Below are 24,302 nucleotides of genomic sequence, written 5' to 3' on the forward strand. Positions count from 1 at the left end.
CTGAGCATATAACAAGATAGAGTAATAGTCTAATTCTAGACTCTGGGATAGGTCCATAACCGTGATCGACCCAAATGAGTCCAACTATCTAAAACCCAACCAATAATTATACTATAAACTAAAACCAAAATCAATAACCAAGTACGAGTCCATAACATAAAAGGATTGAACAATTAACAATATAGACTAATGATGTCAGCCCCAATACAAATACTAAGGCTGACACCACTACTGCATAGCCCATACCAACCCATAGTAGTCCCACAAAGCCTATAATCTAAAGTAAAACAATATCCAATTGGGATATGCCCCTAACTATAGCCAAAAATAATAACCATAAAATAACCAAAGTATGTAAAGATATCCATGATATGAAATGGAGTCTTCCCGAATATAGAAGCTCACCACTTTAATCCAACCGATCTAATCCCAAATCCAATCACTAAGCAGGAGGAGTAGAATGGCCGATTCCTACATCGCATGGGGATACAACCACCTGAGGATGAGTTAGCGGATGAACACTAGTAAGCACTCAGGATAAGGATAAAATAATGCCAACCTTTAAAACCAAGTAAACCAACCATATGCATTCACAATCATACATACATACATATATACATATATATATCTGTATATATATATATATATACAATCCATGCCGGGAAAGAAAACTGAGTTTTGTATTTCTTTAAAATAATTAACCTAGGTATGTGTAGCTTAAACATTCTAGAACAACCTACGGGCTATATGGGTCTAATGTAACCCCCTGAACAGGCCCCAATACGTGTAGCCGCACGAACCTGAGATATCATAGGAGTAGGTGATTCTCGAGTACCCTTTGCTATCTATTATACATATGTACAAGTGTACTTAGGGGATTCCAGTATACCCTATAAGTATCATATATGGTCTTCATAACCAATCCTCATGTCAGTAAATATGAGTTTCTAGTGTTAGTCCATTGGACTCACACCTTCACATTTAGCTATCATACCCCGCTATTATTGTACAATTAAAGCCATTACCACATAACCAAACCACTAATACATTTATTACTAACCAAGACTGTAAGTAGTGGTATCGTCATATCGACTACAGCTTGCAAGCAATGTCCTTAGACAAACCTTTTTATGTAAAGAGATTCTCATGCACCCATAGATTACATTATCAAGTTGACTTGGGGGAATCCCATGTGCTCCACAAGTGTTCCATTATTAAGTTTGCTTGGGGGACTCCCTTGTACCCCACAAGGCTTTCAATTATACGAACCATAACCACCAAAACCTTACCATTTAACTATTCCAAACCATTTATACCCTTTAGGGTTCCATTACCAAGTTATACCATAAATAATTTAATGAAAGTCTAACAATTTAACCAAAAACATTCCTATAAACATATTGAAGGCATATAGTTTCCAAAGCCAAAACCAATTACCAAATTAACCATTCTCATGCAATCAATTGTTCAAACCACCATTATAATTTGAAAACTATAAGTAAAAGACATGGGAAAACCCTAACCAACCATTATAACCACAACCCCCAACACATAATTGAAAACCAAAACCATACAATATTTATGCTAAGAAAAACAATTCATAAATCATGACTTTAGTTGGAACTAACAATGAGGGAGAAGTATCTTACCTTAGATTAAGAAGATAATGGAGAGAATTCACCCTTTACAAGCCCCAAATTGATCCTATTGAAGAAACCCCAGCCTTCTTTAGCCTAAGAGCATTGATAGAATTAGAGAGTGCTTAAGAGAGTTTATAAGTGTTTAAGATTAGAATATTAGGGTAAATGATGTCCCAAAAGAGTTATAAGTTGTGGGTCCTTAAGAGGTTAAAAGGGGAAATGTCTTTATTACCCCCAGCTTAAACTATATATAACTACTACAAAAGGGTACGACCACCCTACCTCAACCGTACCCTAAGGTATGAATGATAACCTTACTCGTACCCTAGGCCTCACCTTGGACCCCAACACTATCCAATATATGACCTCCAAGTAGAAATCATACCCAACCATACGAGTAGTACCATGAAATCATACCCTAGACAGAATAAAATCACCTAGGCAAACTTAGGGCAACATACGACTAACTATCATACCATTCATACCCTAACATATGACCTGTATGTTCCAACCGTACCTTGGACAGAATCCAACAAACCCACACCACCCAACACTAGACAACATACGACCAAATTATCCAAGTCATACCCCAGCATACGAAAAGTTCTCTAACTCGTATGATATCCAGAAGCCAAAAACCAAAAAATCATTAGGGTCAAAACCTGGGGTATTTCATTCTTCTTCTAAATATTTTTGTGTGATTATCAAATCGTTGAGTGAGTTTGACATTTTAGAAAATTTGAGGTACCACTATTTTTTGAAAAAGAATCATTTTAGCATGGGAGGAAACATTCCATAAACTCAAGGTACTTGAGGGGAATAAATTCCCTTAGCTGCTTAAAAAAAATAGGATTTTGACCCATTCTTCTCCTTTCATCTCCTTGCATTGATGCACTATGTAATTAATTTTCAAAGTCTTCTGTAGGATGGGCCTCAACGACCCATTGTGTAACTCAAAGAAAAAGATGTAACGACCCATTTTGCCGTTACTAAATTATTCGTAATAAATTCATTCATCAATATTAATTTGGGTCCAAATTAGCCAGTATTTTATTTATTGTATCACCTTAAACTTTTCCACGAAGATTTTATCCTTCGAATGTGTCTAGATAGACTCAAGCCGATGAATTTAATTATTTATGAGTTCTAAAATCAATAATTTAGTTTGAAATTCTTTAGCTATTAATTAAGGTCATACAATATCCTAAACACAAAGTTAAGTATAAAACTTTCTTTTCGATACAGTTTTGATATGAGTTTCTATTAGGGCTAAATTTAAACAATCATATCTCTTAGAATATAAGGAGTTACGAAGTCCATTACCTATCAAATCAAATATCTATGAGTCCTCTTTCCAATGAAATAATCCGTTCCTCAATACGTATTTGGAGTAAAAAGTTATGACTATTTTACTGAGGACTGTCCAGGCTGAAATGGGATTTCGCTGTAGCAAAAATTCTGATTGTATTTAAATCAACTTCAGCCGTTTTTGAGGCCTAAAAAACCCCAAATTTCATTCCCCAACCCTAAGAGGTGATTTCCCAAATCTTAAGGTGAGATTTCTTCATTGAGGTAAGTTTTTTTTCATTATTTTCTTCGTCTTTTAATCCTTTAACATCTTACAATCCTTAGAAAGACCTTCAATAGTAAAATCCTTTTGAGAAATACCCATGGTAGTTTTAATATGTCCTAGATCTGATTCTATACTACAAATTAAAGATTCCTAACATAAATTTCAACAACAACAACAACAACAACAACTCCAGTGTATTCCCATACAGTGAGGTCTGGGGAGGGTAAGATGTACGCAGTCCATACCACTACCTCCGGCGAAGTAGCAAGGCTATTTCTGATAGACCCCCGCTTCAAGATAAGATAAGTCATCAGAAACATACACAAGCATGTAAAAATGACATAAATACGCCACCTATAAGGAGTAGTAAACAAAGAATAGTAAGCAATCGTAATGCAGCATAACAAGAATACTGCACCGGCCAAGTAAAGCCCTATCCTACCTACCCAAAAAGTCACTAGCCTTCTATCCTAATACACGTCCTCCAGATCTTCCTATTTAGGGTCATATCCTCAGTAAGCTGTAACTGATCTATGTCTGCCTAATCACATCTCTCCAGTATTTCTTCAGCCTACCCCTACCCCGCCGAAACCATCCAAAGCAAGCCTCTCACACCTACGAACCGGAGCATCTGTGCCCTTCCTCATCATATGTCCGAACCATCTCAAATAGACCTCCCGCATTTTGTCCTCCACCGAAGCCACACCAATCTTATCTAGAATAGTCTCATTCTGAACCCTATCCCCCTAGTAAACCCACACATCCAGCTCAACATCTGTATTTTCACCACCTTTAGTTTTTGAATGTGAGAGTTCTTGATAGACTAACACTTCGCTCCATACAACATGGCCGTATGGACTACCACCCTATAAAATTTGCCTTTAATATTGGGCGGCACCTTCTTTTCACATAACACCCCTGAGGCTAGCTTCCACTTCATCCATCCCGCCCTGATCTGGTGAGAGACATCCTCATCAACCTAACCATTCCCTTGAATCGTGGCACCTAAGTACTTAAAAATATCCCTCTTACACACCACTTGAGAATCCAACCTTACTACCACCTCATCCACCTCTCTCGAGACATTAAACTTACATTCTAAATATTTGGTCTTGCTCCTACTTAACCTGAACCCTTTAGACTCAAGGTTCTGTCTCCACACCTTTAATTTATCATTCACACCCCCCGAGTCACATCAATCAAAACTAAATTATCTACAAAAAGCATACACTAGGGTACCTCGCCTTGGATACGCTGCGTCAACACATCCATAACCAAAGAAACCAAAAATGGGCTAAGAGTAGATCCCTGATGCAACCCTATCAAGACCGGGAAATGTTCTAAATCTCCTCTCGCCGTCCTCACCTGGGTCTTTGCTCCATCATATATATTCTTAATCGCTCTAGTATATGCCATCGGGACCCCACTCACCTCCAAGCATCTCCAAAGGACTTCCTTAGGGACTTTGTCATATGCCTTCTCCAAATCGATAAACACCATGTGCAGGTCCTTTTTTCTTTCCCTGTACTTTTCCAGTAGTCTCCATACTAGGTGAATTACCTCCATCATTGATCACCCAAGCATAAATCCAAACTATTTCTCCGAAATAGATACAATCCTCCTCAACCTCCACTCGACCACTCTCTCCCAAATCTTCATCGTGTGGCACAAAAACTTAATATCTCTATAGTTGTTGTAATTCTGAATGGCACCCTTATTCTTATACAGAGGGATCATAATACTCCATCTCCAGGCCTTAGGAATTTTTGCCAACTTGAAAATGTCATTGAACAAATCCATCAACCACCTCAAACCATCCTCGCTAGAAAACTTCCAAAAATCAACGGGGATCTCATCAGGCCCCATCGCCCTACCCCTTCGCATCCTGCGAACTGTCTCTCTAACCTCCTCCACTTTAAAACATCTACAATAACTAAAATCATGACACTCCTCCGAATGCTCCAGCTCACCCAACTCAATAACTCCCTCCCCTCCATCATTCAAAAACCTATGAAAATACGACTTCCATCTTTTCTTAATATGACCATCCTCCACCAAAATTCTACCATTCTCTTCCTTAATGTACTTCACTTAGTCTTGGTCATGACCCTTTCTATCCCCAGCCTTAGCCATTCTAAATAGCTATTTTTCCCCTTCTTTCTCTTCTAACCCCGCATACAGGCTCTCAAACATTGTCATCTTAGCTGCCGTAATGGCAAGCTTATCCTCCTTCCTTGCTAGCTTGTACTCCTCCTTAAAAACCTATTTCTCTTCATTATTCTAACTCTTAACCAACTTTGCATACGCCCCCTTATTAGTCTCCACTTTCTTCTTCACTTCATTATTCCACCACCAATCCCCCCTATGGTGTTCGGCTTGGCCCCTAGACACACCCAAAACCTTACTAGCAGTCTCCTTGATACACCTAGCCACCAAATCCCACCTACCATCTATGTCTCCCTTACGCTCCCACACCTCCATACCAGTTAACTTCTCCCTTGTCTCTCATACATTCACCAGTGTTAAGACTTCCTACCTAATTCTCGGTCAGCACTTCTCACCCCTACTCTTCTTACCCATCTTTATTCCCAAGTCCATCACCAAGAGCCTATGCTAAGCCGAAAGATTCTTACTCATAATAAACTTAAAATCCTTAGACAACCCCCTATCCCCTTTCCTAAGAAGCAAAAAGTCAATTTAGGTCTTGGCTGTCGCACTTCAAAAGGTGATTGTCCTTCTTTTGAAAACTAAAATTCATCATACCAGCCCAAAAAACCTCAAAATTCCAACAGAGCAGCTCCCTTTTTATTTCCCTCCCCAAAACTAAAACCACTATGCACATCGCCAAAGCCTCCCAAAAATGCCTCGATATGTCCATTAAAATCCCCTGCTACCATAATCTTCTCAGAGTCAGGCACGCCTCTAACAACCTTATCCAAGTCCTCCCAAAACTGTATCTTTTCCTCCCCGCCCAAGCCCACCTGCGGTGTATACACACTATACATGTTCAGGGTAAACCCCTCAAAAACTAACTTAATGGACGTCAGCCTATCACTAATCCTCTTCACCTTCACTACTCGCCCTCTAAACTCTTCATTTACTAAGATGCCAACTCCATTCCTATGTCTCTCACTTACAGAGTACCAAAGTTTGTAACCATCCATATCCCTAGCCTTAGACCCTACCCACTTAGTCTCCTAGACACATGATATATTGATCTTTCTCTTTCTAAGAATCTTTACCAGCTCTATGGACTTTCCCTAAAGAGTCCCTATATTCCAAGACCCAAACCTCAGCCTATTAACTCTAGCGACACGCCCTCCTCTACCACCCTTAATGCCAGACCTAGAACCTACTCCCCCACCTATGCTACTCTCATCCCCCACCCTCAACACTGTCCTCTACCCTAACCTCGATCCCTTCGGGCATGACCCTATTCTACTATCAACAACCACAACCACTACACGAAGAAAATAACAACCACAATAGTAATAATAAAAACAGAGAATAGAAAGCAATAACAGGAAAAACAAGGCACACGTGACATAGATGTAATGAACAAGCAACAATCAATCCCACAAATTAAAAGCGTTCAGGAGATAAAATAATCAGGGAAAGTAGACGAGCAGGATAATGCACAGAAATTAAGTCATTGAAAGTAGAAAAAGTACAAAACACCAGAAAGAAAATATAAAGCAACGACAGGAAACAAGGCACGCACAAAGCAGATGGGATAAGGAAAAAAAAGTCAATCCCATAAATTAAAAATTCAAGAGAATTCAATAGATGCAAAGAGATGAAATAAGCAGTAAAGGTAGAAGGAACAAGACAAAAACAATACAACATAACTAAATGAAGTAACTAAAAGAAATCAGTGGTTTAAATGTCATCAATATAGTCCCATGTGCTATTGGTTAGGTTACTGGTAAAGGGGTCACCGAAACAAGCCCGCCAATGCGTCGCTGGAGTGACCTTGCCGAAACTGGGTGCTGGCTCATCTGCTTACCAACTGGCTCTACCAATACTTCCACTCTTACCCTTCTTCAAAAATAAGTTGAGTCGGTGGAACCCTAAAGTCGCCGGCAATAGCCGTGTTTAGGAGGCAGGGAGGGAAAGAAGAAAGAAGAAAGTAGAGACGGGGATGGGGAGATTTAGGGGGAGAGAGTTCCTAACATAAATTTCATAAATTAGATTATGAATTTTTATGGTTAGGAACCTTGAAGTCCGTAAAGATAAGACCTTTAGCATAAAAACCCCAGTAATGGTGATGAGTTAAGCTTGAAAGAGCTAATTAATGGCTAAATGACATTGGGGAATGATATAGACCTTTAATTAAGGATATAAATAGTGATTTTGAATCCCCAAGATATTTTTTTGAAGATTAATTATTTTATTACTCTTATTATTGTTTGATTTTTAGATGGTTGATTATTCCAAGGCATAAAGGAAAAGAAACAACATTCTTATTATGGCTTACTTAATTCAAAAGTTTGGTGTCTAGGTAATCTAGGTTTAATGAGTATAATATAATGTTATTTCATAGTTTCATAATTTAGAACTAATGGGAGAAAGCATGTCTAGGCCTACGGGCATGGAGTTGTGTAATACCCCAAAAAAATCCAAACCAATATTAGAGTCATGTACCAAGCTCATGAATAGTAAATAATGGTTCTTTTATAGTTTTATGAGTAAGTTATATGTATATTGAGGCTTCAAATAACTCCCAGCTCTCAGACGAATCAAAATATTCCTTACCGATAGAATTCTTGAGAAGGATATTGGTATAGACAACTTCAAATAAGAATATCTCTCATTATACTTGGAATTTTTGATATAATCACCTATAAAAAGATATATAATTGAATTATCTGTCCAACAATACCAATTTCTCCTAAATCCGATATCAGAGCAAAGAGTTATCCCCATTTTATTCCAGCATGTCAAGCTGGAAAATGGTGACGATGTTTTTGACGGACTATCACATTTCTGAAGACCTTTTTGATGACTTCATCATATTTTGATGATATTTCTAACGACATCATCAGCCCTGGGTAGAAAATCAAGAATTTGGACCCCTTTTGTGATGACCATTCGTGACGGCCTATCATGGACCTGACAGCCTATCACGGATGGCGTCAAGTATATTTTTCTAGAAATTCAAGGGCATTTTCTCAAGGGTTATTTGGTCAGTTCCTTCACCTCCCACGACTTATAACCCTAAAGAGGCATAATTTTTTCCCATTTTTCTTCAATCAACCATCTCGAAAACCCTCTCTTACACTCTCAACTACAAGATTAGGGTTTCCATCAAACTCATCTCTCAAAAGCAAGATTCAAGATTTTTTCCAAGATAATCAAGAATTAAGTTTCGCAATCCAAGAACTCTCCAGCAAGTCATCAAGGTTTCCTTTCTAAGGTATGCGTGTGTTCATTCATGGACTCCTTTCATCCATGAAGTTCAAGAACTCTTTTCTAAAACTATATATTATGGTTTTCATGTTATGAATGGATTGTTGATCATGATTATGTGTTGAATGATACCAAGATAGAATCTTTATGTGTTATTATGAATCTATGACATAATATGAGTACAAAACATGTAAGTTTGATTATTTTTTATGAGTAATTATATGATTAACACCTATGCCTAAGTTATGCATGTAAGGTGTTTGATAAAATACCTAAGAGACAAGAAATCATGCATTATAGCTAAATTGTGACTAAGGGAAGATTCATGATAGGCCTCTATGATTCAATGTCATCCATGTTGATAATGTGTCTTGTGAACACTATTGGATTACTCATGAACTAGTCTTATGGAATTATGCTATTATTACTTGTAAAACCCACTCATGTACAAGATGTAGAATACCCATGTAATTCATGAAATTCCCTAAGTTATGATATTATGGATTGTGGTTGTAATATGTAATGAGCAGGATATCGAAAGCTATGCAAGTATATACACGTGTTATGAAATTCCCTTCTATGAAATAGATTGTTGAGAACCATGCTTAGTATGAAATCCCTTATTTATGATATTGTGGATTATAGACTCTACTCTTATGATCAAGTTAGTCATGTATGTCAGTTTCCTTCCATCGAGTCCTGGGGGTACTTGTACCCAAAAAATATAGTTGTGTGCCTAGAACCATGTCATGTTATCACGATACTCTCAGTTAAGCCATGATCTATAGAAATCAGTCAGTCATATGATTCAGGAAAACTTCGTAATCTTAGTAGTTCAGTATTCTCAGTAATCTCAGTGCTCAGTAACCTCAGTAATCACAGTAAATCTTAGTAACTTCAGTACTCTTAATCAGTCCTCAGAACTCATTATATTCCATCCGTCGTCAGAATCCAGTAAACTCAATTTTAGCTCCGCTAAATAATACCACTATTTTTAGTTTAGTTAATCAGTATCAATTTAGCAAATCAGTTCAGTTAAGTTATTTGGTTTATCCCAGTTATCCAGTTCACTGCCTTTCAGATGGGAGTAGGATTCAACATCAAGCGAACCTAGGGATGAGGGCTCACCCGCCAGAATAGGACTGAGATCTCTAGAAGCAATCTCTAAGTTCCAGAACTATATTGCCATCGTAGGTATGAGATGTCACCCGTTAGATAGAACTGATATACTCAGGGTTCACCCATTTTCACATTTATATGTATAGGACAGATCCCAAGAGTCACCCGCTAGATTAGGACTGACTCCATAACAGATGTCTTTACTGGTGGTGCGGTACTGACACCCTTCTAGTCATGGTAGAGATTTAACTCCAGTTAGCTTAGCTTGGGGCATGTCAGTTAGATGAACACATCCCACAGTTTCAGTTATAGAATCAAGGCTTTTAGACATAGTCAACTCAGCTTAGTAGTACAAATTCAGTACTGTTAGAAACAGTCAATTCTTATCATTGTAAATAGACTTCAAGATCACCCATTAGCTAGGATTGATTTCAACTATGATTAATCAATATCAGAATCATTAGATTTAAAGATCACCCGCTAGATAGGACTGATCTCAGACTAAGTCAAATTATCCTTATTATCAGTATACTCATGATCACCTGCTAGATAGGAGTGATCTCAAATTTAGTTACTCTAAGTAGAATAGAACTCAGATAGTTCCATCAAAATTTAGACTGTCAGATACAGTTGCTCAGTATTAGTTACATCGATTAGGCCGATCATCACAGTTATATTAGTTATATCAGTTTTCTGAACTCAAGTATCAGTCATATCAGTTATTAGAATTTATAATACCAGTATTCAACTTTAGGACTGTCAGACATAGTCAATCAAACCAGTTTTTCATAATTCAAACTATCAAAAATAGTCGTTCATCTATTTAGTATCTCAGTATCAGTACACTCATGTTATCAGTATTTAGACTCAGTAGTCAGTATCTCCACGAGTTCAGTTACAGTTATGTATGCATGTATGTATTCTCATGTTCATATTAGTCAGCATTGTTCATGTATATAATCCTTTGCATTTAGCCTACCTCACTCGTATACTCAGTACATTCAGACGTAATGACGCATTTACACTATGGTGCTTTCTTTAATGTTACACCATAGGTTCAGAGGCACGAGCTCCAGATCAGTAGTAGCATTCCAGTGTTTAGAATTTGTAGTGAGTCCTTCTCATTCAAAGACGATATGATTATTGCTACATTTACTATTCTGTTGCTAGATGGAGTTAGTTGGAGACTTGTTCCTTCAACTCCTTATTCAGTTCAGTTAGAGGCTTTCAGACTAGATGTCAGATTAGATATTCAAATCTCATTATTTTTAGTATTTATGGCTTATTTTGGTATTGTTATACATTTTTCAGATATTTTGTTATCAGATGTTTATTTAGTTCAAACCTTATGGCCTTTCATGTTTATGTTTCTGTATTTTATGATATATTATTTAGTATATAGGTATAGATATCAGTCATGGGTTAGCTTGTGGTCCTTTGGGGTCATGAGCACCGTGTAGCATTCTGGTTCAGAAAATTAGGGTGTTACAAGTTGAGGAGGATAAAGACATGAGTACTTAACCTTAATCCCAAAAATTATATTATTGATTAATTATGTGATATTTATGATATTATATGTTATGTTCCCAAAAAGAGATTATTGTAAATGTGATGTATGAACATAATGGGTTTTTAGTTGTTCTAGTGATGAACCTAGTTGAGTTGTAATAGTAATAAGTTGCATGTAATGTGTAATAATATGATGAGGAGAATTATGCTAAGCTCAAATATTGATAAGCATAGTAATATCTAAGGAATAGATGACTTGAATCAGTGTGATGATTGTATTATGTAAAAAGAGGTAGAGGATAATGATACGCGTGAATGTGCTAGTTATAGGTGGTGATGTTAGAACTCAAATTGAGGTATTTAAGAAGATAATGATATTTTTAATAATTAATGAGTAATTAAGACTCCAATAGTGACTTGTATGCATAAGAATTAAATAGTGATTTATGTTATGATATTCTTGTTTTAATATTGATAAAAAAATACTATATCTATTTGATGCCCATGAGAGGCTAAATTGATGATAATGATGGTTTATTGAATTGTGCCTATGAGTGGCTTATTTGATAATGACAACTCCTTAATGTAATGATATGAATACTTGTTGATTAATATTCGGACATGCTTGATATTGTTGATGTTTGGATTATTAATGCGTGTATAAAGGATTATTAAAAATTTACTTAATGGAATTATCTTATGACTTTAAGTGTACTTGTAAACTTGGTACATTGTATTGTATGTTGTGAGGTTGTGTAAATTTGATACTGATAATACTTTTTTATGCTGGATCGGGTACCATGCCGGTACGGATGTATATATGTTGGATCGAGTACTACGCCAGTACGGATATGTATATGTTGGATTGGGTACCATGCCAGTATGGATGTGTATATGTTGGATTGGGTACCACACCAGTATGGATGTGTATATGTTAGATCGGGTACCACGTCGGTACGAATGTTTATATGTTGGATCGGGTACCAAGCCAGTACGGATGTGTATATGTTGGATCGGATACCACGCCGGTACAGCTGTGTATATGTTGGATTGGGTACCACATCGGTACGGATGTGTATATGTTGTATAGGGTACCACACCGGTATGGATGTGTATATGTTGGATCGGTACCATCTCCGGTATGGATATGTAAATATTGGATCGGGTACCATGCCGGTACGGATGTGTATATGTTGAATTGGGTACCACGTCAGTATGGATATCTATGTGTTAGATCAGGTACCACGCTGGTACGGATATGTATATGTTGGATCGGGTACCACGTCGGTACGGTACATGAACATAGATTGTTCACTGCAGGTCATGACTATTTGGGCAAAAATAAGTTCCATAGCATGTGTGTACATATTTGTGTTGAGTCTGTGGATGTTTACAGTATGGTTGATACTTTTGATGGTTATGTTGCTTGTTTGTGTGCACTGTTTGATTTTTTATTGTTGTATTGTTGATTCATTAGGTATTTGATTGTGTGATATGTATTTGAAAAGGCGAAACTTTGTACTTACTTATATTTTGGTTGACTTGCTTTATTTATACGCGTTTTAATCATAGCTTATCAGAATGGCTAGTTATCATTATTTAATATGATAATAGAGCATTTAGTTGTTAGCCCGAGAGTTTAGTGTGGGTTGTGTATGATTATGAATTTGTTCCTGTGAATATGAGTAATGAAAAAGATAATGTGAATAAAGAGTAATAGTGATGTAAGATAAGGTGAATAAAGAGGAATAGTGATGTATTAGCGTCGAATTATGGTTGATGGTGTGAACTAATGAGGCTAGAGTATATTAGTAGCGAATAATATTGATGGAGTTGGAAGAGTAGTTGGATGTTGTAACTTATATAGGTAAAGTAATAATATTAATACAACCTTAGTTGAATTATATTCCATTAAAGTGGTCATGATTTATTTTTCTTAATTCTATTTTATGATTATCCGAACTAACATGGTCGGCCGATGATGCCTACCGGTACGTGTGGTTGTACTGACCCTACTCTTCTACATTCCTTCTTGGAGTGTAGACTGGATGCAGGTTAGTTGCAGTTACTAGATGGATGACGATATTCAGCACTAACTTCTGCACTTTCATCGTGGAAGATGTTAGAGTCTTTATATTATTTATTTCATTGTCAGTATATGCTGTAATAGATAGCTCTTGTACATGTCTAGCCAAATCTTGGGATAGTGAAGGACATTTGTAATTATTTGTAAAAATTTTGTTTATTAGTATTTTATTTACTTTGTACTTAAAAAAATTTCGTTGGGTAGTAAGGGTTCTCCTAGCTACTTAAAATAATGTAGGTGCCCGCACGATCTGTTAATCTGGGTCGTGACAAAAGATGAATGAATTAATGTATGTTCTCAAGTATTCTACACTTGTAGATAAATTATGCAATGAAAAAATAGCATTTTTAGACAAAAGAAAATAGTAATTCACTTACTACATATAGACGCATGAAACTATAAAATTTACATGAATTCTAGGATTATGAAAAATACATGGCATGCAAGTGAGCCAATTATAGTCAATGGATGTATCAATCATAACACTCAAACAAATAAATCCACTATATAAACTCACACTTTATCAGTAAATAATTGTATATTATATGAATCCGATAAGCTTTGATCATTTCTAAATAAATAATCAGCGAAACATATAATATCCAAATAATTGCACTATAATTGGGATGGAAAGTGATAAATAATATATAAAACTTATGATTTATGGAGACCGATAAGCTTTATTTTGTTTCGCTGCTCTCTTTAAAAAATCACATTGTAACCTTCTATTATGCTTATTCTCTATTTTATATGTCTACCCTATCTTTCCTATGTCGAGAAATCCAAAATATCCATATGGAATTACAAGTTCGCAGAAAGAGCAATAAGTAAATCATCACATGAGTATGGAGAAATGACACCACTTATACAATTTTAATCCAACAAATGTGCTGAGTCACCATAAGGTTTCTTCAGTGAATAATGGTGAACCATGGAGAACCATAGCATACCACAGTATATTCACATTCCATATGGTGAATATTTTCATAATCTCTATGCACCTATATAAATATGAAGTATAATAAAATCATTTTATGAATTGATTTCATTCACAATATACACCAATTTTTATATAGTTTTAATGATATCATGAAGTGAAGTAGACAAGCAAAGAAATGGAAGAGAATTACACTTGCTGTGGCCAGAAAATGCTCACTGGAAGATTTGAATTAAGAACTTTCAAAGACGGAAACATATCATGAACGTTTCGCCTTCGGTTTTGGTTTCTCAAGATCGTGATTTTCAATTTTGTTAAGCCTCTTAGACATTTTAAACCAAAGAGACTTAACTGCACTTTCACTTCAAAGGCAAACTAACTAAATTGGTTTCGATGGTTCCTCAAAGGACTTCAAATAAACAATAATAGATTGAATCCAACAATTATTGAAATAGTAATCAAGAAGAAAAAATGAGAATACCATATAAGCCTACGTTGACACTATCACTACTCAAAGTTGACAACCTATAGGACTTTACAAGTGAGAGCCTTGCATATACTCCCATAGCAAATGTGTATGACCATGAAACTCGAATGAAAAGTATAAAAAATAGACAATCTCCAAAACCAGAGATTTAGAGCCAACAATGTCCAAACAAAATCAAAAAAAGAAGATAAAACTAACAATAGCCCTACAAACTAAAACGAGAGTGACTATTTATCAGAATTGTCTAGCAACACAGTAACATAATAGAAAAAATCCTACAGCCTTTTAGGCTTCTACAACAGACAATTTCCAGCATTCAAGGCAATTATGATTAAAATCACTATCACTACAAAGTAAGAGATGAAGAAGGAGATGATAAAATTAAAAGGTAAAAATATGTTTACCTCTTTCGGGGCAACAAAATAAGACAACAGGCTACCTTCGGACTCCACCACCATTGGAAATTAATCCTTCAAGAATTTTGATTAATCGGCGACTTCTATTTTTTTAAAAAAATGAAAACTAACTGGCTTTTGCTAAAAAATGGTGCTTCACCCTCTTGAGACTTGGTCCAATTTACTTCCCAAATAGGCTTTATATAGAAGAGAATGAGGGTTCTATTTTTGAAGCCTCACCAATGTGGGACAAGCCACTCTTAGGGGCGTTTTGGGGATAAAACAAAAGGAATTTCAAATTCAAGTTTAGGATAGGATTTCCAGCTAAAAACTTGTACGAATTTAGTCATTTTTTATGAAATTCAAAAATTACCAACTAATAGAAATTGGGGGAGAGGATTAATCTTCAAGGACCAGTCAAATTCATACACCTACGTATGAATTTGTATGAGTTTGGCCGTTGGGAGAGCCACTTGACATATTATAGAAGATTTCGTACCGAAATCACGTGTTTGTCACATGACCCGTACGATCAAAGAAAAGGAGAGACGAATTTAGGGGAATAAACAAGTTGGGGTCGTGTCGGGTCAAAATTGGGTCAGTTGGTTCAGAGGTAGATTCTACCTTTGGGTCGGCATTGGGGTCGGAGTTGGGTCGTTCGATTGATCATTGTGCATATTTGTTGTCGTTGTTCCGTTGTTCGCATACTGTTGCTATTCATTATTGATGTTGGCTATTATTTATTATTGAAGGATAATAAAATGGGTTGGGTAGGGTTAAGTTTTATGTGGGTTGATCAGATGGGTAATTGCAAGAGTTGGGCCACTGGGTGTTTTAAATGTTATTAGACTGGTGATAAATTAAAAGGATGGCTGGCTTATTGTTGTGGGCTGTTTGGGCTGAGGGATATGGTAGCTGGAGTTTTGGTTTGGACCAAAGTGTTGTTGGGCCACTGGTTGCTATGGAAGAGGGGAAAATTAGTTGGGTCAAGAAAATTGTATTGGGCTAATTGGTGATAAGATTTGGGTTGGGGTAGATTATGTGTATTTGGGGTTATTTAAAAATAACCCCAATTGGATTAAGAGTTGGTCAATTTTATTTAATTTTTGACTAAATTAAAAATCAATTGGTTAATTGCATTGCAATTATGGCCAATTTAATTTTAATTATGATCGAATTAAGTAAATTGACTAAATTCAATTGAAATTCGATACGAATTAATACCTCTTTCAATCCCGAGTTTCTTGATTTAATAAAATAAAACACATATTTATCCAAATAAATTATTTTCGAGAATAAATTATATTTAGATTAAGATTTTAATTATTATATTTAGTTTCAAGATAATCTTCAATCAAAATCCGATATTCTATAGAATAAATATTTAAGTTTAAAAATTATATATATTTTTTGTATAATGGGATACGAAAATATAGAATCGCCACCCAAAATGACAAAATTACCCAAATAAATACTTTGAAAAGCTTTTATTCGGATAAAATAAATGTTGTAATTTTATTTGAAAATTGAAGAAACTCAGAATTAAACTTAGTTATGGAGGACAAAAATTAGGTATCAACAACTGCCCCCTCCCTTTGGGTAAGGTGGATGCAAGTAACCCTGGGCAAAGGGAGTTTGACGTTCCTAATTTTAGTCTAACCATAAATTCATTTCTGGAAGAGGTTGGTTCTCGCACGAGTTTCGTAGAGTTATGGCTAGACTCCAGTATCGGATTTCCTACATATCTCAGGTTACATGAGAATTCAAGCCACTTGTAGTTCATAATGCTTAATTTTAAGCACGATCTTCAAAAAATTCATAAGCTATTTTAGTTTTGGAGTTTTGACAAAACCAAAAAGATGGGGAATAGAGGACTCGGGGAAAGATTGAAATACAGTCAAATTTTCAAAATAGATCCCAGCCTACATATCTCGAGACTCAGGGAATTAAACTGCTTGTTATTCGACTCAATCGGTAGAAAAGATAGTCTTTTCTTTCAGATGATCTTTGGGCTTGGGATGAGTGAAAAGTTGATTGAGTTGCGGAAAAGAGGTTTGTAACCTCTTAACCATGAACGTGGAGCTATTCACATCCATAGGTAAGAACTTACCTGGACATAATTTCCAAAACTCTAGGTGTCCTATCACTCGAGTTTGAGAGAAAGGGAAGGTTACCCTTGATATCAGATTTAGAAATATCCTGAAGGCAAAGCTGAAACTAGAATATCCCAAAATACCCACATGCCTTCTAACAAGGGTGTGGTTTGATGGTGATGGTGATCATCTTTTAGCTCACATCCAAAGAGTTCAACGTCCCTCTTTAAACTATGTTCTGTTTTGCTGCTAAGAAAGAGTTTCATGTTGTGCTGCATCCTTTTTGGAGTCGTCCGCACCTGTGATTTTGATTTGAGATTTTTATCCTCTTAGATGCTCTCGAGAATATCTCAAATAGAAATTATTAGTAAATAAGCACAATAAATGAAAGGGGTATATAGTCTTTTACTATTTCTCCACTTGAGTTGTTGCCTAAAAAGCAAAGTCATCCTTTTATGTGCCTATTTGGAAGGAAATAACTTGTAAAAATAGACACAACGACCCTCTTGGTTGTTGCATAGTTAGCTTATTTGTCGAGTGAATGTGTCTTGAAAGTGGGGTGGCCCTTTTAGACATCGACAACACTTTATGCAGAATGATCTCTGAGTCTACTTGTTTGCATTTTGCTTTCTGCATGTGCATGTATTCTTGCTTCACTTCAAGGAAAATTTTGAGGATGACTTTTTGCTCTTCCTCCTACTGACTCTCTTGAACGCACCTACGCTTAAGGTAAATATTTAGTAGACACAAAGTCGCTTTTGCTAGTGATTATTTTTAGGAAGATTCTAAATACAATACTCATAAAGAAGATAAGGCATCTTTATTTGTCGTTCATGGTCTCAAGAAATGAGATAGATAATTCAAAAGGTCATCGATAAGTGGGTATTAAACCTATTTTTGGGGCTACTTGAAAATACCATTCTTGATCATTACGCTCTGGCGTTGCTCACATCTCGCTTGGTATTTTGAAGAAGATTCCCATTTTGTGTACTTATCACTGCATCCAAAGAACAATGATTAGTTTTGAGTGAAACTACTCTATGTTGATCTACTTTGATCCTTGGTTTGCTCCTCATCATCTTTAAGGTACTTCATCATGTTGGGACTTCCACCCTGAGTCCTCGTTCCAATAGATGCCTAGGCAATCACTGAGTAAAGGATTTGTATAGATTCTCGAAAGTAGTCTTAATTTTAAAAAATAGTTTCAAAATTTTCTATAAAAACTTTAGAAAATCTCTGCCAATCATGTCATGTATAAGCACGACGAACGTCTTCCTCTTGGTTCTAACTATGCCCAACGTTTGACAGAGGATTGCTAGGGATTTAGCATTGTTGAGGCTCTCTATCAGAAGTTCTATCATAGCTAGAGATTTAGTCTATCTAGACTTTTTCGCCACTGGTGATTTCTGAAACTTGACTTTGACCTCTGATGCTGGGGGATTTGAAATATATTCCAATATATTAGTGGTAATTTTGAGGGCCTCCTCAAAATTTCTGCCCAGTTTAAATTTGTTTGAGATGATCTCAGCTCTAGAGGATTCGAAGTCTTTGTTGGTCTTTGTTCTCATTGTTGGATGATGATCTTCTTCTTGTGCATTTTTGAGATTCCTTCTAAAAAATTCTACCCTACTTTCTATTTTCTAGGATTATATGATCAAGCCGTTGGGGCACCTACGTATCCCATTGAAGTAGGAATCAGATCAAACATAGTTCAGGGCTACACTAAAGATATATAGAAAAATCCAATGAGCTAACCAAAGCCGACATAGGCTGCCTACATATCCCTTTATTGGGAATTCAGGTCATCACGTAGTTCATACATAAAAGGAAATGATAAATTCTTCTAAGGGGTTGACCGAAGCCGACATATGCCGTTGTGTATCCATTTCTTGGGAATTCAGGTCAAACGTAGTTCATACATAAAGGAAAGGGATTCTAGGCAATTACACATCATAAAATAAATACCGTCATAAAGCCGATTACAAATAAACCAATGAAATAAAAATAAAACATCCTTAAAAAATAGTATTTTTTATCACATCAGAATTAATTGGTTTGGTCCACTCTTGACCATCCATCTCAGATAGAATCAGAGCTCCTCCAGATAGTAACTTGCGAACTATGTATGGTCCTTGCCAATTCGGAGCAAACTTGCCTTTGTACTCTTCCTGATGAGGAAATATGCGTTTAAGAACCAATTGCCCAACTTCAAATGTTCGATCTCTTACTTTTCTATTAAAGTAACGGATCATCCTATGTTGGTACGAATGACCATAACACACGACAACTATTCTCTTTTTCTCAATCAACATGAGGTGTTCATAGCGAGCGCAAACCCATTCTTCATTACTTAGTCCGTCCTCTTGAATAATCCTTAGGGAAGGTATTTCAACCTTGGCAGGTATCATAACTTCATTTCCATAAACAAGTAGATAAGGAGTTGCCTCGGTGGAGGTTTGAACTGTTGTACGATACCCTAGTAGAGCATAAGGCAACATCTCATGCCATAATTTATCATTTTCGACCATCTTCCTTAAGATTTTCTTGATGTTCTTATTAGCGGCTTCCACGGCTCCATTCATTTGTGGATGATATATGGCTAAGTTGTGATGAACAATTTTAAACTGATCACAAATATCATTCATCAAATGACTATTTAAGTTATTCCCGTTATCAATAATGATTGATTCTAGTACTCCAAATCTACAAATCAAGTTATTTTCGACAAAATTTGCAATAACTTTCTTGGTGATGACTCTATATGAAGCAACTTCGACCCACTTAGTAAGGTAATCAATAGAAATCAAAATAAATCTATGCCCCTTTGACATCGGTGGCTCTATTAGCCCAATAACATCTATACCCCAAGCTACGAAAGGCCAAGGTGAACTCATCGCATAAATCTCATGTGGAGACATTCGAATCAAATCTCCGTGTATTTGACATTTTGGGCACTTCTACACATACTTTCTATAATTATTTTCCACAGTCATCCAAAAGTAATCAGTTCTCAGGATCTTTCTGGCAAGGCAAACCCATTCATGTGGGGACCGTAGACTCCAGCATGTACTTTCTTTATTAATTTCATTTCTTCTGCGGCATCGACACGTCTTAAGAATCATAAGTCTGGATCCTCCTAAAAAGAGTCCCACTTGGAAAATAATTCTTTGCCAAATTCTGGATTGTTTTCTTTTGATTATTTCTAGCCTCTTCAGGATATATCCTAGATTCTAAATACCTTTTAATATCATAGTACCATGGTTTTCTGTCAGGCTCCTCTTTGATGAACGTACAATATCCGGGTTGTTCCTTCAAACTTATTTCTAAAGGATCAATGTAACTCTGATCTGGATGCTTAATCATGGAGGATAAAGTAGCCAAAGCATCAACAAACTTGTTTTGTATCCTCGGGATATGTCTGAAATCAAATTTCTTAGATCTTTCACACAAATCCTATACCAGCTCTACGTATGGAGTAATCTTGGAGTTCTTCACTACCCATTCCCTTGTACTTGGTGAATTGGCAAATCCGAATCTTCGATGACTAGCAATTCACGAACTCCCATATCCAGTTCCAACTTGAGACCTAAGATGCAAGCCTCATATTCAGCCATGTTATTGGTACACGAAAAGTGCAATTTAGAGGTTGCAGGATAATGCTGGCCTGTTTCTAACACTAAAATTGCTCGAATTCCTGAGCCTTTGAAGTTGACCGCTCCATCAAAGAATAATCTCCATCTGGGGTATGTCTCTGTGATGCCTTATCCCATGAATAAAATCTCCTCATCTGGGAAGGAAGTAAGTTTGAAGTGGCTCATACTAATCATCCACTGGATTCTCTGCTAAATGATTTGCTAAGGATTGCCTCTTGATTACCTTTGGGCTCACATACACAATGTCAAACCCACTCAACAACATTTTCCACTTGGATAGATTTCCTGTAGGCATAGCTTTCTGGAATATATACTTCAATAGATGCATTCTGAAAATGAGATATATTGTGTATGACGACAGATAATGCCTCAACTTTTGTTTGGCCTAAGTCAAAGCGTAACACGTCCTTTCTATACGAGTATAGCGAGTTTCATACGGCATAAAATTTTTACTCAAGTAGTAGATTGATTTCTCTTTCTTACCGGTCTTGTCATGTTTCCTGAGGACACATCCAAAAGCATTTTCTAAGATAAACAGGTAAAGCAACAACGGACTTTCTTTCCTTGGTGGAACCAAAATCGTGGAGAAGATAAATATTCCTTGATTCTGTCAAAAGCTTACTAACATTCTTCTGTCCACTTATTCAATACATCTTACTTCAACATCTTGAGAATTGGATCACATATGACTATTGATTGGGAAATGAACCTGCTGATGTAATTCAAACAACCCAAGAAACTCATAACTTCTTTCTTGGTACTTGGCGGTGGTAAATCCTGAATTATCGTGATCTTGGATGGGTTTAGCTCAATTCCCCTTTTGCTGACTATGAACCCCAGTAATTTCCCAGATGGCACACCAAAAGCGCACTTAGCTGAATTCAACTTCAAGTTGTACTTCCTTAGTCTGTCAAAGAATTTTTCTAGAAGGTTTAGATGATCTGAACTCTCACGGAATTTGATAATTACATCATCCACGTACACCACAATTTCCTTATGAATTATATCATAAAAAATCATCATCACAGACCTCATGTACGTTGTACCCGCATTCTTGAGAGCAAACGACATTACCCTATAATGATAGATAGACACCCCATGGCGTAATGAAATCTATCTTTTCTGCATCTTTCTCATCCATCAATATCTGATGATACCTGGTAAAATAATCCACAAAAGACTGCATTTCATACTTCGTATAACTATCGATAGGGATGTGGATGTAAGGCAGCAAAAAATTATCTTTAGGACTCGCTCTATTCAAAAAATTATCTTGACGTCCTTCTTCAGCACTGGGACAATGTTGGCTAGCCATGTTGGATAATTTGTGACCTTCACAACCTTGGACTGAATTTACTTCATCATTTCTTCCTTGATCTTCAAACTTAAATCCAGCATAAATTACCGCATTCTTTGCTTAACGGGATCAAATTGGGGATTGATTGGTAACTTATGCGAAACAATGTTAGTGCTCAATCCCAGCATATCATCGTAGGACCAAGAAAATACATCAATGTACTCCTGCAACAAATGAATGAATTCTTCTTTTAGTACTTCTGCTAAGTGAACACTGACACTGGTTTCTTTGATTTCATCATAATCTCCCATGCTGACTGTTTCAGTTTCCTCCAAGTTGGGCTTCTCTGGGTTCTCAAATTCCTCTATATCTTCTACTAACTACTCCTCATTAGATTCTTTCCAATCATCATCATTCCCCTTATTTCATTCATCTAAGCTTTGACATGACATAACATTGGCAGGTTTTAAATTACTGCTAATGTAATAAATAAACAAACCAAGTTAGATAATAACAAGATAATAAAATAAACTAGTATAATCATATTTCAGAATAACTTATTAAATAAAAAGAGGCCTTTTCATTGAAATTTGGGAAATAATTACAAACTATGGGTTATGGCCCGTGTAAATGTGGGCACATACCTTTTTTGAAAGCAGTAAAATACGAAAAGAAAATTTGAGACATAAAAGGGTGGATCACGGGGTCTCCTCCATATCATCACTGATTTTTAAAACTACTAGTAATTGCTCTTTTATCTACCATGATGGGAGACGAGTTATGAGTGGAGTGGAGGTCCAGTTTTGTAGAGCTTCTCCTGGTGCAACCTTTCTCATCCTACTTGACTTTGGGAATTCTTTGGTATAGAATTGCATCCCTCAAACGGATTTCCTATCCCATCCCCAAGACCATCATCATTTGATAGCTCACGCATAGGAAATGATTGATATAGAAGTGGCAAAGGCCTAGACAGACTCGTCTTTGACTTATCCTCAATCTCATCCTCTTCTGTTGACTGGTATCCTAACCCATACTTAGATGCTTTTTTTGGGACTATAATGTCCTCAATAATTCCTTCCAAATTCTTACCTAAGCCCCGACTAGGATTGAACCCACTTCTTAACATCACAGTCATAATCATTTTATAGATAGAAGGAATTGGAGCTTTGGGCATCATATTTTTCTCTGCAATACTTATAATTTCTATTGTATAAAAACTAGTACCCCTCGAGATGTCTTCAATCACTGGCATAGAACTATTGGGATAATTCCCATGGCTTTCTTCTCCTTGAATGAATATTTTATGATCCTACCAAATAAACTTCAATAATTGATTAAGGGTTGATGAAACTGCCTTTTCACTATGGATCCATGGCCTTCCCAGGATCAGGTTGTAACTAGGATGGATATCCATAACATGAAATTTAGCTTTGAATTCAGCAGGTACTATTTGGGTGTACAAATTAATTTCACCTATGGTATCTCTCTGACCTCCATCAAATGCCCACACATTTATATGGCTTTGGTGAACTTTCCCCAAGTCATAGCCCATTTGAACCAATGTGGAAAGAGAAAAAATTTTCAAACCAGATCTGTCATCTATCAATACCCAATTAATCATATAGTCCCGACAAATAACAACTTGCTAGGCTTTGTTATACATCACTCCCTCAAATGGCAACTCTTCCTCATAAATGATATACAATGAATTCCCACAATATTTCCTATCATTGTGGCCAAATTCTCGACACTCATGCCTGTAGGAATATATGCTTCATCTAACACCTTCAATAAAGCTTGTTGGTGGTATTGCAAACTCATTAACAGTTCCTAAATAGAAATCTGGGTTGAGTCTTCTCCAAATTCTTGACAATTGAATACTCTTTTGGTTGTATACCAAAATTCCTCAGCCTTTCCTTCAGTGATTGGTTTTTTCTATTAATCATTCCTATTGGTTAAATCTTTAGGAATGTAGCATCGTCCATATCGTGTTATCTCTTGGGCAGCGGTGGTCTCTATAATAATTTCCTTCCTACGCGGAGGAGTGTACACCTAAGTTAAGGTTGTCATCACTATAAATGAGGGCCTCTCATTGACACTTAAG

The 24,302-nt window shown here is 36.4% G+C and overlaps 1 protein-coding gene across 1 annotated transcript; it reads right to left on the reverse strand.

Moving 5' to 3' along the window:
* Positions 1 to 5,990: 5,990 nt before the first annotated feature.
* On the reverse strand, positions 5,991 to 6,377 carry LOC107846597 (craniofacial development protein 2-like). Its single transcript, XM_016690948.1, has one exon. It carries the CDS (start codon positions 6,375 to 6,377, stop codon positions 5,991 to 5,993), a length of 387 nt encoding a protein of 128 aa, XP_016546434.1.
* Positions 6,378 to 24,302: the final 17,925 nt, after the last annotated feature.

Source organism: Capsicum annuum, chromosome 11 (genome assembly GCF_002878395.1).
Source record: "Capsicum annuum cultivar UCD-10X-F1 chromosome 11, UCD10Xv1.1, whole genome shotgun sequence".
Taxonomy (NCBI): Eukaryota; Viridiplantae; Streptophyta; class Magnoliopsida; order Solanales; family Solanaceae; genus Capsicum; species Capsicum annuum.